The sequence below is a fragment of the Culex quinquefasciatus genome, chromosome 3 (genome assembly GCF_015732765.1).
Source record: "Culex quinquefasciatus strain JHB chromosome 3, VPISU_Cqui_1.0_pri_paternal, whole genome shotgun sequence".
NCBI lineage: Eukaryota > Metazoa > Arthropoda > Insecta > Diptera > Culicidae > Culex > Culex quinquefasciatus.
This window is the reverse complement of record NC_051863.1, coordinates 131,085,540-131,105,727: the sequence shown is the minus strand read 5'-3', so window position 1 is coordinate 131,105,727 and position 20,188 is coordinate 131,085,540. Positions and strand designations below refer to the sequence as shown.

Below are 20,188 nucleotides of genomic sequence, written 5' to 3'. Positions count from 1 at the left end.
GCAAAATTGAATTTGCAATCGAAAAGTACTCTACAGATTTTTTGATAAAGGGCTCCGTTTTCAAGATATAGCCACCGAAAGTTTGATTTCAGCGAAATATTTGCAGTTTTTCGATTTAAAAAAATAGTGACCATGAGTGACCATTTCTAAGAATATTTTTTTTGAAAAGTTCAGAAAATTTGCTATAAAATTGTCTAAGAGACATTGAAGATTGGACCTCGAGTTGCTTAGATACAGCCGCTTTAAGAATATGAAACACGAAAATTGAAGTTTTCTAAGTCTCATCAAAACAACCTACCATTTTCTAATGTCGGTATCTCAGCCACTAATGGTCCGATTTTCAATGTTATAACATGAAACATTCGTGAAATTTTCCGATCTTTTCGAAAAAATAGATCTTTGAAGATCTTCGGATAATCAAACTTCGTATTGTAATTATTTGTTTCAACTTTAAATAGGCTATGTGCTCTTCAATTTAAACGTTTCTTTAACTGAAATTGTTTGAAAAGCGGTGAGCGTAATAGCTCATAATTTGAAATTAAATTTATTCCTAGCTGAAAGTAACACAATAACACACATTCGTTACTTTATTTCTTTCATATTGCATAATTTCACCCTTCTGTCATGCTGGGAAGACACAATCGTAAATAAAAACTTCCTTGCAATTCTGCGACATCCGCTCCGGAGTGCAATTCAATATTTAAATTTTCTTGGCAAGATCCTCTGCCTTTAAATTTGTAAACGCGTTGCTCTACAGTAAAGTGCACTGAACCGTTTCTCCAAGTATCAATTTCAATGTGGAGCCGTAAAAATGTTTAATAAAAGAAAAGCAAGAGGCTGGCCCAGGCTGTCACGAGTGGTATTTATACGTTAAAGGACAGTAAGAACTGACACTATTCTGCACGGCAATAGGGTTGGAAACAGGAAAACGGATCCTTTTTTTTGCTTGCTCAATTCTGGATGTAGAGATAGAAGAGGTTGAGAGACAGGTTCTGGTGTAATGTAACGCTGCTGCAAAAGTGATTTCTGTGCAATGAATTTCAATTGCTTTCAAGGATGGTTGGATGGTTATCGATTGAGGATGCATTAAGAATCATTTCAGTATTTTAAATTGAAGAAGATATTTACGGTTAGAACTCTTGCAGATCGTGAGTTATTCCAAAAATTGTGATGTCCTTACGGAACTGAACAATACCCAACTTTTTAATTCCATTTAGGACAGAAATCGCATTAATTTAGCTTCTGTTTGCATATCGTCCTCCAACATTGTTCCAAATCCCCAACAGAGTACATATTGTCATGAATTTCTAATATTTTCATAACTATAGCATACGTACCCCAAGAATCTGTTTCACAGTCACAACCATAACATTAATTACCACCACACAAACCTTCTTCCGGCAGTCCACTTCCAGACATCCAGAACCCACCCAGTGAGTTCAAACCTCAGACAGTAGCAGCCGTTAAGCCAGTCTGGTGAACCTCAAAGCCCGGTCTCCCAAACGGAAACGGAGAGCGTCTGCAATGCGCAATATCTCGTTATAAATTCCGTGCATGTCTTCCAGAGATCCAGAGAGAGAGAGGGGGGAGGCCGTCCCAAACTCTTTCAATTTCTTGACTCCACACCTCGTTAGTTCTTCGGCAATGTCTCGAAACTTGTTCCGCCGATGAAGACGTCTGCAATCAGGCAAATCGATGAATCGCACAGATTGTATTTATCTTGAAGAAGTTCGGACTCCCCCGACTAAGAAGGAAATTCTATCAGCTTTTAAAAGCTGCCAGAGTGATTGAGTCGGGTAATTACGCGACCTGTCACCAAGTTTTCTACCTCGGATCCAATTAGAGTGCACGGCTGTGCAGTTATGCAAAGCGTCCTGAGCTGAGTTCGCTGAACAAATCCCGGGCTAATCCCGCAACAAAGCAAAGCTCGAGGTCGACGCGGATTTGGACAAATCACGTCGCGACCTGGCTTCCGTCGAGGTGAGGTATTCGCGTGTCCTGCTGATCCCCACCTCGAGGAACTTTTTGCGTGGCGGTGACGACTGTTGACGCGAGACGTGATGTGACAGGTTAATTGCGCGGGTTTTGTCGGGTTGAGGGTTCCAGGAATAAAGTTTGAATATTTTTGCCTTTGAAACCAGAACGCGAGCGTGCCCGAGGGGGTTAGTAATGCAGAGTAATACGTGCGGAAGAGGGCGTTGAACTGTACAAATTGAGGTGTTACTTGAGCTATAAGTGGAAGTTACTCACTGTTGCCATGTGAATGTTTTTTGTTGGAATGTGAAAACGGTATTTTTCTGGTTTATTTTCTTCAACGCTAATAGATCAGTACAATTTCTGTGTCAATATGGCTCTAGAAAGCCTCAATCGAACAACTTCAATAAAATCTCCACTTACTAGTTTTCTTAATCTCTACTCTCTCCAAACCCCCAAGTGACTCGATACCTAAACCCAGAGTTGCTCCTCAGTCCTCAGTATGGTAAGGTACCGCCGGACAGTTTTCCATATGGCGTAAGAGATTGGATTGATTGTCGTCTTTGCCGTGTGTTGATGACGAACGTCAACGCTGCTGGCGCTGAGCAGAACAAGCAGCAGCGTTTTCATCGTCACTTGGTTGGGGGGGAGATAGGCCAACCAGCAAGCACACAAATACCGGTTTTTCGGTTCCATTTCCGCATGCATAAGAAAAGCCCTCCAGCAGAGGCGCCTCCGTTAAGGGCACGGTGAAAATTGCAGATCAAAATTACTAATTTTTTCTTTGAATAATTGGAAGAAGTTTTAACATTTTCTAGCTATTCTTGAAACTTTTTGTGATCCCATAATTTTTCACTGTGTACAAAAGAAGGAGTTTGTCAGCCAGCTTGCTGGGTTTGTGTGGAGATAGCTAAATATGTTTAGTTGCGCCGCCGTATCAGCGACATGGTTGGCTGTTCGTAACAAACGCAGCCTGAACAAACCACCGTGGTTGACGTGCAGGTCGTCAGGTGGCTTCCTTTGGATATTGTAGAAAACAGAAGGCTCGTTTTTGGAGTTTGAAGTGGCTCGTTTTTTGGAGTTCCCTACTATTTTTACATATGAATTATTAGTAAAATTAGATCAAATTAATTTTGTACGGTTTATGCCATTTATCAGATTCTTATTAATGAACTCTGTTTAAAAAGTTAGTTCGGGGACATATTATGGAGTTTCATATATGTGAATTGGCAAAAAAGTCTGGGGTTGGTATGAGCACACACTTAAACTGCCCATGATCGCATAAATGTCCCATATGCATTTTCATCACTTTTGAGTTATTGATGCAGTTTTGTTCAAAATCGTGTGCTCTTTCAAAAGAGCCTATAACATCCAGTACTTTGTTCTAGAAATCAAGAGGAAATCCTGTTTTTTCGTGAAAACTTAACACGTAGCCTTATGTGTGGGACAAACTTCCCTTAGGTTTTTCTCAGCTTGCTGTTTTTGCATATGGGACATTTATGTGAACATGGGCAGTAAACTTTGTGTAAACCTGTTTTCAGATTTAACCAAATCAGCACAAAATTATGGTGAACCGGTTCCGTGAAAACTAAAAACTATCTTTATATTTTTATACAAAAAATAGGATCTGTTTTCTATTCTAATTATTTGAAAAACAAGATTTCAAAATTGGGGAATATGTCATTTCTCCCCAAATTTCAACATTTGGTCCATCAAATCTCGAAATGTCGTGGCACCCGTAAATAAACTCGTTGTTTCGAGAAAAACGCTCAAAAAGTTTCACAGTTCGCTTTGCGCATGGCAAAACTTCAAGCTTAAATTTTCTTTTACTTACAATCATGAAATATACTTACGGAGCTTTAAGAAGTGATTGGTAATCATTTGTTTATTGGATTTAATAAATTTTCTGTGATATGAAATTTTGGGACTTTCCACATGTATGACCGATTCTTTTATTCCACTTTGTATCATTTAAAGTTATCCCAAAATAAATATCTTTCAATAAATGACTGAAAAGGCTTCTTCAAAATATGTTTGGTTTTTGTAAAATATCGAACACATGGTTGAATAAAATTTTGAATAAATAATTTTAGATGCAAATCAAATTTGCAATCGAAAATGACTTAACTTTATTTTGAGTGAATGGCGTTTTTTAAATTAAATTTTACATACATTTTCAATTTATTGCAATTTAAAGGTGTTCATGAAAGTAAGCACCATATATTTTTTTTACAAATGAGTCCCAAAATTGAGTTATGCTTGATTTAGAAATAGCTTATTTTTCTCAAGGTTTTTCTTCATAGACAGTATCTTGTTTGACAGCTCGTTCCAAGGAAACAATAGTTGATCCATCGCAAAATGTTGATTCGTCGCGTGAAAATAAAATAAAATGATCAGAAATTCTGGAGTTTTTTTTAATCATATAAAAACAAAATTTTCATTTTTTGCTTTTTGAATATTTTAGAATACCCCTGACTCAATACGTTTCTGAAAACACTCAAAAAGCAATCATAGGACTTTTTTTTTTAAAAAAAAACTATAGAATTGTTATCTGGCCTTCCTTTTCGTTGCAAGCTTAAACCAGCTTAGGGCATTAGGTTTTTTTTCATTTTAATATTTTGTTGGTTGGACTACTGATTTCTGAGGTACAGTATATTGATGTTTAAATTTTGCTAAAAACTTTTTTTTCTCAGTGTCCCCTGGTTAGAAATAATTTTTCAAATTCTGGGAAACTTTTGTTTCAATTTTCAATGTTAAATAAAATTAATAAAAGTTCTACTGTTATGAATAAACATATTCTCAAAACTTTGAAATTGAGCCAAACATCTTAAAACGTCCAAAATAAATGTTAAGAAATAAAACCGTTATGAAATTTTCTGCTCTTTTCAATAAACATAATTTTATTTTTTTTTACTTTTGAACCGATCTAACTTTAGAAAACGTCTAAAATAAGTGTTATTAGTCATTTCGAAATAATAAACTTAATTTTGTACCTAATTATAGGAATGAGAAAAAATGTCACAGCAACATGCAAATCATATCATTGAAAATTGAACCAATATCAAATAACCAGTAATCTAAATTTGATAAATGGGGTCTAAGTTAAAATGACAAACCCATTTTTTTTACATTAAGATATTTTTTCTCAGCATTTAGCAGTTCAATCAACAAAGCCTAAAAAGAAAAACAAAAAAAAAGTTTTTTACAAAAATGTTGGCCTTGAAAAAACTTATTGAAAAAGGTGCACTTGATCATAAAAATTGTAAAGTCATTTTCGACTGCAAATTCAATTTTGCATCGAAAAATTATATAAAAAAATGGTATGACTAGACACACGGAACAAAATCCGGTTTGCGGAATCGCAAACTTTGCTTCCGATTCGTTCTAGAGATCGCAAATCTCGGTTTGCACTCGTCAGCAGGAAGCATTGCTTCCAGATCTGAAATCGATCGGTTGCGATATCGCAAACGTAACGCTCCCTTGATTTGGTAACGCCTGACCTGTCAAAGCACGCAGTACGCAGCCAATATATTTTTCCTTTCAAAATGACCGTTATATTAAGCAATTCCGGATGAAAATAATAAGAAGAAGACATTTGCAATAAATAAATGATGTTAGTTTTATTGAATGCATCAGAAATATTACAGTTATTTTTATTAACCTTACAAGGTAAATGCTGTTACTCGGTTTGTTTTTGCCAGAAATGTGAACTCCAGCAAGTGGATTAAAATTCTATGCTGACAAATTTTAACACAGTTTTAGCCAAACAATGTAAATGGGCCAATGTGTAAAGTGTAAACAAAGAGTTTACACTTCGACGATGCCCCATTTACATTGTTTTACTGAGTTTTTGAATAAGACCAAATCTAGCAAAATAATGCAAAAGGGCCGTAGTGGGTTTGTTAACAAAGAGTGTTTTTTGCTCACGCTAAAGAATGTTTCAAGCAAAACAATGTAAATGGGCCAAAGCCGAAGTCTAAACAAAGCAGGAGCGACTGTTGTTTAAACTTCGGCTTTGGGCCGTTTACATTGTTTTGCTTGATTTTGCTAGATAATGTTTCAAGCAAAACAATGTAAATGGGCCAATGCCGAAGTCTAAACAAAGCAGGACAGACTGTTTGTTTAAACTTCGGCTTTGGGCCGTTTACATTGTTTTGCTTGATTTTGCTGGATAATGTTTCAAGCAAAACAATGTAAATGGGCCAATGCCGAAGTCTAAACAAAGCAGGGCAGACTGTTTGTTTACACTTCGGCTTTGGGCCGTTTACATTGTTTTGCTTGGTTTATATTTACACTCATCGTTTACAAACCTATTACGGCCTTTTGGCATTTTTATGCTAGAAATATGCTGCATTTAAAAATTCTGTAATCAACCTATCACTATTTTCATCAGACTGAGTGAGTTGCACTAAATCATATGTTCCAAAATAAAAACTATTTGATTGTTAGAAAATAAACATTATTTTTCATGCATTGGTCCTTTTTCCTCAACAGGTTGTTCGTCTTTATTCACCTAGCTGAAGAACGTGTTGAACGTTAATGCTCCTGACGTGCGTAATCAAGACCAGAATCAGCGATTAAAAATAATCTGAATGTTTTTTTTACGTTTGTTGGGATCTAACTAGTATTACCTGAACTTGTTACAATTGCCCCACCTTCTCCTATTTTGTTTTTTAGCCTGACGAGAAACATTTGCCCCACCTCTCTCCTATTTCGTTCAACATCCGTACGCCTTCTTTCGTCGACAGTTTTTTTTTAAATATGGACTCAACAAGAATCGACTGATAAGCGAGTATTTAACACTTAAACTCCCAAGCTCGAGAAAAAGGGGAATTTCCATACAAATTACCCTTTTTCTCGCGCATGAGGAGTTTAGGTGTTAAGAATGTCTAAATAACAACTGCTTTCAAGATCTTCTATTGCAACTTATCGTTATTCGCCTTGTGATAAAAGATTGATAAAATTAGCTTCTTTAAACTACATATAATAGTTAACTATGGCAAACATCATCGATTTGCTGGCATGACCATGTCGCTCATGTCTCGTTGGAACAGACCAAGTCCCAATTGCTAGGATGTGCACGTGATAAAAGGATGCAATTCGTAAATTCCGGTCTCGCTGACTCGTCATCAAGTGTCTTCATATCAATTACACTCCCAGCGTAGAACAAATCAATTGCAGCCCCGTCGGCAACCGCCTGACGATCTTCTTGCTCACGATGCAACAGTCAAGTGAGAAACTATTCTGTGAATGGAAACTCAGCATTTACTCATGGCTTATAAATGGTTGAATGACTTGTTTTGACCTTATCTTTGTATTCTATAGGATGAGGTTTGGTCAAATTTCAAACGATTGACCTTTTTAGGTAGAGTTCATCAATTTCCACAATATTTTGGGAAAATGTTGGCGAACTATATAAAAAAATCCTACGTTACAAGTTTTTCTAACTAAGCCACAAACCAGCGACATTTTCCTCCATACATTTTCGCATTTTTCCTATACTAAAATTAACAGCTTAACATAACCGATTTGGCTCAAAGTTGACACAGATACTTATTTTTGCCTTAGAAATCGAGCCTAATGTCCAACTTTATTGTTGTCACCCTTATGTACCGTCACCTTGGGTGAATCGAGACTACAGTCTGAATAATGATAGTAGTTTTAAAGTAGTCCTACGTTACAAGTTTTTCTAACTAAGCCACAAACCAGCGACATTTTCCTCCATACATTTTCGCATTTTTCCTATACTAAAATTAACAGCTTAACATAACCGATTTGGCTCAAAGTTGACACAGATACTTATTTTTGCCTTAGAAATCTAGCCTTATGTCCAACTTTATTGTTGTCACTCTTATGTACCGACACTTTGGGTGTATCGAGACTACAGTCTGAATAACGATAGTAGTTTTAAAGTAGTCTAGAGCATACAATTTTGATATCGATCATTTATGTATTCTGAATCTGTTCTAACCAAACTAAACGAAAAAAATTAAAAATAGTTTAATATCGATTCTTTACTATTCAGTTTGATTAGCATCTCTTGTTGGTTGAATACACCTACTTATATGAATATTGGCGGCCAAGCTGTTTCTGATGTTAGTGGTTTAATTTGTTGCTCTAATATAATTGAATGCTCGATTCAGGATGTACTCTGTCACCTAGAATTTACGGGATCTGGTCAAAGGTGTTGTGCAGCAACATAGATCTTTTGTAATCTTTTTCTTTATTTTGCACTATATTTCGATTAGATTTTTTATTCAGCATACTGCAAGGTTTAAAGAAAATCCACTGAATAATTTTGTTTAAAAACGACATTTCTTGTTTTTCTCTAGCTGAAAGCGAAGATCTGTAATTAAATAAAATGATTAATATTTCAAACTTTTTGATAATGCATCACTAAACTTACAATTATTTGTCATGAGGCTCTCGTTTAGTAACTGTAGATCGGAAGTTGAATAGATACAAAATGCTAATGACTACTCTTTTTTTATTCTTAACTTGTTTTTATTGACGGACTTTTGTCCGGAGTGCACAGCGCATTACCGCGACGAGACGAGAATCGGTGAAAGGAAAAACACTCGCGTTAAACTTTAGAAAAAAAACTTGTTTATTAAACGAAAAACATATCGAACCGCACGCGACAAAGTTTTGGGCGGGAATAAAATCGTGTAAACGCCGAGGCTACTCAACAGAAGGTTGGTGCAGAAACGGCGGGCCAAGGCGGGCCGCCGCAGCAGCAATATCCGGTCTGGCAACAACGGCCATGTTGAGCAGACCTCCGACAAGGCTACGATACTTCGTCGAATCCGTGAATTCCTCTCCAGCTTCTTCCACCTTCAGGTAGGCCGGATCCATCTGCGTCTTGGCAGCCTTGCACTGCTCCATGCCGAATTCCTTGAGAAGCTTGTTGGTGTATTCTTCAGACTCAGCTTGTACACGTCGGCTTCGCGCTTCACCTCGACTCCAAGGAAATGACGAACCTAGCCGAGATCAGTCAGCTCGAACACCGCTTTCAATCCAGTACAAGTCTCCGCCATCTTCCGTTCGTTCGTCGAGGCGATCAAAAGATCATCGACGTACACCATCAGCAACACCTTGGCTTGTCAGCGATGGTTGACGTACAAGTAGTTCCGCGACAGCCGCTAGTCACACACGCGGTTTTTCGTTTGAAGGTTAAGAACATTTTCTGCCGGCCGTCACGGGACGATCCGTCCGCCGGACCAGGCGAGAGATCAATGGCCGAGCCGTGGTTGTGCACGATGCCTAGACTCCCGAGCTGCTTATATTTTGCCTTTTTCTTTCTCTCCCTCTCTTCACAAGCGACGCGCTTGGCGGGCAGCTTGACAGCGCGAGCAAAAGCGAAGTGGTGAGTTTCTTTTGCACGTTTGGACGCACTTCGGCGTTTGGGCCAAAACAATGATTGCTTGGAGCGCGGTCGTCTTTGCTTAGGTTTAATTTGACTCAAATTTGGATACAAAAATTCTAAACACAACAAACTCTTTGTCGTCCCTTTCGCTGATCTGGCCGCTGATCCCGGCACGTACTTCACTTCTTGGACATCGAGTTTCACTTTTCTTCCTTCACCGTCGATGCCAAACACTGTTCCGCTGCCCTCTCCTGGATCTCCGTCTTCTTGCCGTCCGCCAGCGTGATATTGCCACCGGCGAACTCACGCAGCGACTCGAAGAAGTCCCGGCCGTTGGTCATGTGAGCGCTGGCACTGTCGATCACCCAGCAGGCAGTTTGCTTTCCTCCGACGGTGAACGCGACGTCTCGCGCATCGTTCTGCGCGGCCTTCGCCTTCGCGCCTCCACCAGCGTCCGGCTTGGATGAACTTCCACCCTTCTTCTGGTCTCCGCCGAGTTTCGGGCAGTTCCCTTTTACATGTCCAAGCTGCCCACACCTGGCGAGAACCTCCCTTCCGCTCCTGCTGCCGGCTGTACTCATCTTCCAGCTTTGCCTTGACAATTTCGATGACATTTCTTATCGTCCGCGAGGCAATCCAGCGCGGACACGACCCCATCGTACGACGACGGGAGGCTTCGAAGCAGCATGCAGATCAGGGTGTCCGTGTCGAGCGACGTTTCGGCCGCTTCCAGCCGGTCGAAGAGAACCTCGAACTCGTGCATATGCGCCACAAGGTCACCGCCATCCGGGAGAATGAGCGCACGCATTTTCTCCAGCAACGAAACACAGGCGGAGCGCGTCGCCTGTTCGTGGTGTGCCTTGAGAGCCCCGAAGATGTCCCGCGCGTGAACCTTGCCCTTAATATACCGCAGCTGGCTGTCCTCCAACGCTACGATCAGATGACCTCGCGCCTTCCGGTCCTTCCGGGTCCAGACAGCATCCTGTTGCTCCGCTGCGGGGACTGCTTCCTCGATCACGTCCCAGAGCATTTCCGTGTCCAACAACGCTTCCATCCGCAGCTTCCACGTCGACCAGTTGGCCTCGTTCAACCGGGTGATTCCGGTCTTCGGATCGGCCATTTTCACTAGCACTTTTGTCCAACACGCGAACAAACTTTCACACCGATTCCAACCTCCAACCCCGCGAAACGCGCGCGTCGCGGAGCACCAGCGAGTACCCGTGGGAACGTCCTTTTCACTAAAACTCGTCCACTTCTGGGACCATAACCTGACGGACTTTTGTCCGGAGTGCACAGCGAATTAACGTGACGAGACGAGAATCGGCGAAATGAAAAACACTCCCGTATTGCTCCAGCTCCAATTGATCTGCAGTCCATCATTGTCCCGTTCCCTTTTGCAGGATGAATTGTACTTCATGGCTCGGTCAAGCAGCTTTTCATCTAACTTAAAACAGAAGCATAAAAATGCTACAAGTATTTTAATTAATGCAAATGAGGTCGCTACCCAGTACGCGCGGGAACTCGAAGCTGCGTTGCCTGACGAGGGTGAGCTTGCCGAAGCCCCTCTGGAGACCTGCTGGAGCCATATGGAAGCAGCCATCAACGCAGCGGCATCGAGCGCCATCGGGTACGTGGACCGAGTTCGACGGAACGGCTGGTTCGACGAGGAATGTCAGGCGATTTGGGACGAGAAGAAAGCAGCGCGGGACAAGTGGCTGCTGCACAACACCCGTGGTAACAAGGAGTCGTACAAACAGTTGCGAAGACAGCAAACCCATCTCTTTCGGGACAAGAAGCGCCGCCTGGAAGAGTTGGAGTGCCAGGACATGGAACAGCTGTATCGCTCCAACGAAACGCGTAAGTTCTACAAGAAACTTAATCAATCCCGGAAAGGCTTCATGCCGCGGGCCGAAATGTGCCGGGATAAGGACGGAGGCATCTTGACGGACGAGCGCGAGGTGATCGAAAGGTGGAAGCAGCACTTCGACGAGCACCTGAACGGCCCAGAGGCGGAGTACCAGGGCGACGGGGAAACGACGTCAGCGGTATGGTGGACGGCGGGGACGAGCCAGCACCCACGATGAGGGAAGTTAAGGATGTCATCAAGAAGCTGAAGAACAAAAAGCAGCGGGTAAGGATGGTATCGGTGCTGAACTCATCAAGATGGGCCCGGACAAGCTGGCGGCCTGCCTACACCGGCTGATAGTCAAGGTCTGGGACACAGAACAGCTACCGGAGGAGTGGAAAGAGGGAGTAATATGCCCGATCTACAAGAAGGGGGACAAGTTGGAATGTGAGAACTATCGAGCTATCACCATTCTCAACGCGGCCTACAAAGTGCTGTCTCAGATCATCTTCTGTCGTCTGTCGGAGCGAGCAAAGGATTTCGTAGGGACGTATCAAGCCGGTTTTGTGGAGGGAAATCGACGACGGACCAAATCTTTTGCTACGCCAAATCCTCCAAAAGTGTCGCGAGTACCAGATCCCGACGCACCACCTATTCATCGATTTCAAAGCCGCGTACGACTCGGTCGATCGCGATGAGCTATGGAAGATCATGTACGAGAACGGCTTTCTCGGGAAGCTGATCAGACTGGTGAAATCAACGATGGATGGTGCACGGTGCAGCGTGAAGATTTCGGGTGCTATATCCGACCCGATCGAATCGCGCAAGGGACTGCGACAAGGCGACGGTATCTCCGGCCTTTGTTTCAACATTGGGCTTGAAGGTGTCATGAGGCGAGCGGGCTTCAACATGCGGGGCACGATTATCAACCGGTCCAGCCAGTTCATCTGCTATGCCGACGACATGGACATTGTCGGCAGGACGTTCTAGGAGGTGGCTAAGCGGTACACCGAATTGAAGCGGGAAGCGGATAAGGTTGGATTGAAGGTGAATGTTGCGAAGACGAAGTATCTGCTGGCAGGAGGAACCGAGTCCCTTAGGGCTCGCATAGGACCGAGCGTGACGATCGACGGCGACGAGTTCGAGGTCGTGGAGGAGTTTGTGTACCTCGGATCATTGGTAACGTCGGACAACAACTGCAGCAGAGAAATTCGGAGGCGCATCATCACCGGTAGTCGTGCCTACTATGGACTCCACAAGACCCTACGGTCTGGTCATCTTTCCCGGCGTACAAAGTGCACCATGTACGAAACGCTGATAAGACCGGTCGTTCTCTACGGGCACGAGACGTGGACGATGCTCGAGGAGGACTTGCAAGCGCTTGAAGTTTTCGAACGGCGAGTGCTTAGGACGATCTTTGGCGGCGTGCGTGAGAACACTGTATGGAGGAGAAGGATGAACCACGAGCTGGCGCAACTCTACGGCAAGCCAAGTATTCGGAAGGTCGCCAAGGCTGGTCGGATCAGGTGGGCCGGACACGTCGCGAGAATGCCGGACGCGCTGGATGCGCGCCAACCGAACCAGACTATCAATCCGGTGAAGTTGGTGTTCAATTCGGAGCCGGTTGGAACGCGGCGGAGGGGGGCGCAACGTGCAAGGTGGTTGAACCAAGTGGAGGAAGATCTGGAAAGTGTGGGAGTTCCGCAGCGGAATTGGAGAGAAGCAGCCCAGGACCGAGTTAGATGGCAACGCATCTGGAGACAGCTCATGACCCGGAGGTTGTACGAGCAGTAAAAGTAAGTAAGTAAGTAAGTAGTAAATGAGGAGAATTGACTATTTTTGATGTTGTTTTATTATGTTATAACATCTCCTGGATGTAAAAACGTTGACAAATATACTTTTCAAAGAACAGTAAAATTAAAACCGGATTACGTCCAGTTCACCAGTATCCGGGCCGCCTCGTCTACAGCCTGAATTTTCTTTTTTGGGTTTATTCTAAATAGGTATTCCTGAATAAATGTCCAGGCTGGGATTGCGTCGGCGTTGTACTCCAGGTCCAGAACATATGTAGTAGTAATTACACCAGCTATCGCATCGATCAGCGTTTTATACTGATAGATAATATTGTCAAATACGACGGTAAATCTTGGTTTGCTCTCCGGACCAATAACCATGACGGTGGGCTGCAGATGAAATTTGCGTGAGGCGATGTTATGTCCATGCAATCGTTCTTTTCTCGCATTAATGACTTCCTGAACAGCAGCGGACGTCTAAAAATAATAATAAAACAGTGACGTTAGTTTAAACAGTGACGTTAGTGATAACTGTTACAATATTTTTTTATAAAGGTAATGATAAGTCATAATAATCATATACAGTACAATGTAAACAATACACACACAATTTTGTAAAAATTTCACCTTAGATAACACCGTCCAACAAAATTTTTGCGAAGACTCAACTCGAGGGGAAGCATAAAGTTTGGGGACCCCAGAATCACGTGCATTTTGAATTTTTCAAAAATAGTTTGTCTGGGCCGAATGGCAGTTTGTATGGAGAATTAGTGCGGTTCGGTTCTCCTACATATTGCATGCAATTTTAGGGTTGTATGCAAGAGTGACGAACCGCCCTAATTCCCAGCAAGCAAGTTTGTGTCAAAAGTTGTGCAAAATTATTTGTTTAAATAGTGTTCGGGACCGAATAGGGTTTGCCCCCACCCGTACGACGAGAATGACTAGCGCGATCAACACAAGTCATCCAACCGTCGGACGTGCCGGAAGCGACGCGTAGCAGCAGAAATGAAGGAAGAAAGAGCGGAGGAAGAACGAAGTGTTGTAGGTGAAAATAGAGAAAGGTGAAATAGAGAAAATCAGCAAATTGGATGGAGTTAGAAGCGAGTGCATAGTGAAAATCAGCATATTGAAAGGAGTTAGGTGCGAATACTTAACCTGCCAAATATAGGAGAATTTCCCCATTTACCCAAAGCTCAAAATGAAGGACAACAAATAGCTGAAATAAATAAATGAAGAGAACGATGTGAGGGTTTCATCCATGGCGGCCAAATCTACCTTCCAGAGCATCTAGATTGCAGTGTTCCTTGAGTTCTGCTTAGAAGTTCAGGTTTCATCAGCGGGCGCCGGCGCCTCTATTTATTGACTGCATCCTGCGGGTCGAGGGCGATCCTTTGGCTTCACGTCCAAGACTGCGCCCGGCAGCGGAGCGAACGCCGGAAATGCTGGACTCTGCTTCTCCGCCTTCCTTGCCGGCGGTTTCGGTTTCGACGCCTGCTGGCACCTCTGGATGAAGTCCGCACACTTGGGGCAGCTGCGGTCCGTAGCTTCGTGGGCTCCAGAGCAGTTGGTCGGCTTCTTGGACTTTGCACTCGTCCGTCTTGTAGGGAACCCCACAGTTGTTGCACCTTCCCTTGAGATGACAGTTCCGGGTTCCATGACCCAGCTGCAAGCAGTTCCTGCACTGGGTCACGTTCGGCCGCTTGTTCCGGTAGGCCTCCCACCGGATGATAGTGCTTGCCACAACTTTCATTGCAGAGAGCTTCTTCAGATGGGTGTATCCCTTGGGGAAGACCACAATGTACGGAGTTTCGTCCACGGTGGACTTTTCCTTCCGCTTGATGACATGCACCTCCAGCGCGTCCAGCTTGAGATCCCTCTTCAGCAGATCTTGTTATCCTACCTCATCCGGTTTCAGTTCATCAGGTAAACCACGAAGAACGACCCGGTGAAATCGTTCGCTTCTTCGGCCGTGGGAGTTGAATTCCACTTTCTTCTTCTTGAGGAGCTCTTGCAACTTGTCAAAATCATTGACAGAGAAGCAGGTCACCTTGGTTCCAAATCGGGTTAGTTTGTAAATCGGGTCGAAACCAAATTTACAACTTTCCACTATCACCACGAGCTTGTAAAATCCATGGTGCCACCAAAAGTGGCTGCTTTTGTTTACTTGCCGACTGGCCGGGTGCTGGAACCGCCGGGACGTCCGCTCCTCCTGCTGGACTGGCATTGTTGTTGTTTTCCGCTAGCGGGCTGAACTTGTTGTTGTTGAGTAGATTCTGCTCCACTTTGCTATCGCCATCTTTCTTCCTTTTGCGCTCGTTCGCCTCCATTCCTCGGAATGTTAGGGCGGAAAGTCCACCGAAGGAACCACGACGGCCACTATCGGCACTTTTGACCCGCAAAACACGACACCTCCAAACGTAAACAAGGCGGCGAACGCGCGGCTGCCACACGTCCGTCACAGAAGAGCACAGCAGGAGAACTGTCAACGTCTGATATATAATACATTAAAAAAACGGTTACGTTACGTTCGTTTGAGGGATAGTTCCGCACGAGTTTCGCCGCTATCTTGGAACTGAAACTCTAATGCCGCACTCAATATTTTTCAAGTTTCATGCGAGTTCCACGCACACTGACAAATTACGTTCGATTGAACCAGAACTGGCTCTTCAAACGAACGTACCATTAGTATCTTCTCTTTTGGTTTGACAAAGTCAAACTAAAAAGTGGCCCCTATGATTTAAAAAATGGTTTCAAACAATATATTTTATTATTACAATTTTATTCTTAAAACTTGCTTTCCATTCGTCATGGTGTGCAATCGGTTAGGAGCAATATTTTTATTTTTGTAATCTAGCAAGACCAGATTAAATGAGCGATCATCGATGATATAGCCGTCTACGTGAGCGTCGTAAGTGTAATTTTCAAACTGCCTGCATATAAATTTAACTTCATCTTGGTATATCAAAATGTGCTGCACTTGTTGGAATATATAATTGTTGTTTTGAAATAGAGTGAAAACTGATCCGGTTTTAATCCGCTTGCTGCCAAGTTTGACATAATCACATCGTAGCACAAAATCTTCCATAATTGTCAGTTCCGGAACAATTGGTAATTCGCCAACCTTAAACAAGAAAATCATAATTAGTCGTCAAAATTACAATTTCAAGTGAATTGAGTATGAATAGAGCAAACAAAGCCTCAAAACAACTTCAAATTATCATCGCAATACTACCTAGAATTTGACTATAATGTAGTGTTTTGGCAAGTTGAACAAATCTACAAAATATAAACAAAAACACAAGTGCCCACTCGGAGTTGCTTGACCAGGACATACAACAGTTACATCCACGAGTCGTGGAAGATGAGTTGGTGCTATCTTTCTTCGTTTCGCAACTTGTTATAGTCCGCTATCATCCTGAGCAATACCACCAGTTCTAGGTTCACTAGAATTTGTATGGGAATTTTAGTCCGACAAAGTATCACGTGCGTTTTAAGGGGATTAGTAAGAAAGATATGAGGTCAGGACTCACGAGAGGCAGAGAAGTGACTACCATTTTATGTCATAATTACAACATATTGACAACAAAATTGGGTCCAAAAATGAAGCTTAGCTACTTTCTCCAAAGAAGGCCGGTCCACAGCTTTTCCATCTTCTTCAACGTGTATCCTGTCCTCGACGATTCCCTCGAGTCTCACCGTTCAACAGCTACTGGAAGTGCTCCTTCCACCTAGCCGCCACCGCAGTCGTTATCGTTCGCGTTTTCGGTGTGTTCGTTTCTCAGCTCTTCGCAACTCACTGTATCGCTCACAGTTTCGTCGGGTACCCTTAACCAGCATACGTTTCTTGGCCTCGTTCGTCTCTTCCGTCACTCGCTGGCACTCCGCATCGAACCACCCTTTGGGATTGCGTCCTTCCGTAGGCGTGATCGATTTGTGTGCACGATTCGCCATTCGGGTGGCGCCAGGTGGACTCGGTCTTGGGCTGCTACTCTCCAATTCCGCTGCGGAATTCCGCACATTCCAGATCTTCCTCCACTTGGTTCAACCACCTTGCACGTTGCGCCCTCCGCAGCGTTCCAACCGGCTCCGAATTGAACAACAACTTCACCGGATTGATTGTCCGGTTCGGTTGGCGTGCATCCAGCGCGTTCGGCATTCTTGCGACGTGTCCGGCCCACCGGATCCGGCCGGCCTTGGCGACCTTCCGAATACTTGGCTTGCCGTAGAGTTGCGCCATCTCGTGGTTCATCCTTCTCCTCCATACAGTGTTCTCACGCACGCCGCCAAAGATCGTCCTAAGCACTCGGCGTTCGAAAACCTCAAGCGCTTGCAGGTCCACCTCGAGCATCGTCCACGTCTCGTACCCATAGAGAACGACCGGTCTTATCAGCGTTTCGTACATGGTGCCCTTTGTACGTCGGGAAAGATGACCGGACCGTAGGGTCCATAGTAGGCACGATTACCGGTGATGATGCGGCTCGGAATGTCTCTGCTGCAGTTGTTGTCCGACGTGACCAACGATCCGAGGTACACAAACTCCTCCACGACCTCGAACTCGTCGCCGTCGATCGTCACGCTCGGTCCTATGCGAGCCCTAAGGGACTCGGTTCCTCCTGCCAGCAGATACTTCGTCTTCGCAACATTCACCTTCAATCCAACCTTATCCGCTTCCCGCTTCAATTCGGTGTACTTCTTAGCCACCTCCTAGAACGTCCTGCCGACAATGTCCATGTCGTCGGCATAGCAGATGAACTGGCTGGACCGGTTGATAATCGTGCCCCGCATGTTGAAGCCCGCCCGTCTCATGACACCTTCAAGCCCAATGTTGAAACAGAGGCCGGAGATACCGTCGCCTTGTCGCAGTACCTTGCGCGATTCGATCGGGTCGGACATCGCACCCGAAATCTTCACACTGCACCGCGCTCCATCCATCGTTGCTTTCACCATTCTGATCAGCTTCCCGGGAAAGCCGTTCTCGTGCATGATCTTCCATAGCTCTTCGCGATCGATCGAGTCGTACGCTGCTTTTAAATCGATGAACAGGTGGTGCGTCAGGATCTGGTACTCGCGACATTTTTGGAAGATTTAGCGTAGCAAAAGATTTGGTCCGTCGTCGATTTCCCTCCACAAAACCGGGTTGGTACGTCCCTACGAAATCCTTTGCTCGCTCCGACAGACGACAGAGGATGATCTGAGACAGCTCTTTGTAGGCCGCGTTGAGAATAGTGATAGCTCGATAGTTCTCACATTCCAACTTGTCCCCCTTCTTGTAAATCGAACATATTACTCCCTCTTTCCACTCCTCCGGTAGCTGTTCTGTGTCCCAGACCTTGACTATCAGCCGGTGTAGACAGGCCGCCAGCTTGTCCGGGCCCATCTTGATGAGTTCAGCACCGATACCATCCTTACCCGCTGCTTTTTTGTTCTTCAGCTTCTTGATGGCATCCTTAACTTCCCTCTTCGTGGGTGCTGGCTCGTCCTCGCAGTCCACCATACCGCTGACGTCGCTTCTCCCGTCGCCCTGGTACTCCGCCTCTGGGCCGTTCAGGTGCTCGTCGAAGTGCTGCTTCCACCTTTCGATCACCTCGCACTCGTCCGTAAAGATGCCTCCGTCCTTATCTCGGCACATTTCAGCTCGCGGCACATTTCATTAGAGCGATACAGCTGTTCCATATCCTGGAACACCAACTCTTCCAGGCGGCGCTTCTTATCCCGGAAGAGATGGGTTTGCTGTCTTCGCAACTGTACGACTCCTTGTTCCCACGGGTGTTGCGCAGCAGCCACTTGTCCCGCGCTGCTTTCTTCTCGTCCCAAATCGCCTGACATTCCTCGTCGAACCAGCCGTTCCGTCGAACTCGGTCCACGTACCCGATGGCGCTCGATACCGCTGCGTTGATGGCTGCTTCCATATGGCTCCAGCAGGCCTCCAGAGGGGCTTCGACGAGCTCACCCTCGTCAGGCAACGCAGCTTCGAGTTCCCGCGCGTACTGGGTAGCGACCTCAGGATCCTTGAGCCGCTCCAGATTATACCGCTGCGGGCGACGGTACCGGATCTTGTTGACCTCGGACAGGCGTTGGCGCAGCTTAGTCACCACCAGGTAGTTGTCCGAGTCCAATTACGAGAGCAATTACGAGACTTCTCGCTAGATTCTGGAAATGGGGTAGAAAATTCTGTCTCTCTCACTCTTTGGTTTGCCTTTGGTTTGTTTGCTCCTGCTGCGTCTTCATACTCGACTCAGAATCTGAAGTTTTTTTTTATTGAAAAAACATTTTTTTGGAATACTCTTTTTAAGATTAGACTTCAAAAATTAGAAAGTTGACATTGACGAACTGGCCACTCTTTTCACAATTTTAGAGCAAACAAATAGCATGAATTTAATAATAGGTAATCGCCGGAAGGGCGTAAAATTTTGATATTTCTTCGTACGTCAGTTCATCAATGATTACAATCATTACATAATATTACTGGAAGTCATACACTTACCGGACATATACGAGCTTTTCCAGGGATGAACAAGTTTGGATTGAAGTAGTTTTTGTATCATAAGATTGTAAGCTAGCATGAGTCGATCCTTGATGGAAATCGTTAGGGCTATGTTTTGACGGCTTTCGGTGAATTTTGCAATTTTTTGTAGATTCTATGCCGAGCTTCCGGTATATAACATGCAGCAAATCTGGCAGGGCCAAAGTTTTCAATCGACTCTTTGTAGTGGGTCAAGAAGTGCCCTTTGGGCTTGAGATGCGTTTCGAACAGCGCCATATATTCAGTTAGGTTATTCGCTATGTTTTGTCGTACTTCTTCTAAAGATTGTACTGTGAAGAAAGGACTCATAATTTGATCTCCTATTTTCACCACGCTTATTAAGAAATCCCATTCCCTGCAATCAGGAATGAGCTCTCCAATCATGAGAGGTAGATTTTCGATTAGAGACCTCATTTGTCCTGAAGATGTTTTTAGTTTTCTTGCGTTAATGTGATCCATTGTGATTGGTTCTGGTTTATTCCTCCGATCATTGTATTCGTAATCGAAACGCTTAATCCGGTTGTTAAGTTGCTCTAGTGTTATATATCCTTGTTCAAAAAATCGATCTAAACAGCTTGTTAATGAATCGTGGGCGTATCCCTCGTAGAAATCGTGCATAATGTCTACGTGTTTCAACTCAGTTATATGAAAATCAGGAATAGTATTGAACGGCGAATCTCGATGTA

At 44.0% G+C, this 20,188-nt stretch overlaps 2 protein-coding genes across 10 annotated transcripts in view; one reads left to right on the top strand and one right to left on the bottom strand.

The window, feature by feature from the left end:
- Positions 1-20,188, top strand: part of LOC6051143 — a 326,944-nt gene that overhangs the window by 32,559 nt on the left and 274,197 nt on the right. The gene's annotated exons all lie outside the window — the stretch shown is intronic.
- Positions 13,095-20,188, bottom strand: part of LOC119768706 — a 64,114-nt gene continuing 57,020 nt past the window's right edge. For 6 of the 8 annotated variants that reach the window (XR_005278165.1, XR_005278163.1, XR_005278166.1 and 3 more), the window contains one exon: positions 13,095-13,456. Coding sequence is in view for 1 of the 8 variants with exons in the window: in XM_038259341.1 (XP_038115269.1) it covers positions 13,115-13,456 (342 nt within the window). In the remaining 7 variants the exon portion in view is untranslated. Of the gene's footprint in view, positions 13,457-15,716; positions 16,101-19,463; positions 19,605-20,188 lie in introns of those variants that run through there. The other 2 variants (XR_005278170.1, XR_005278164.1) reach the window with 2 other exon arrangements.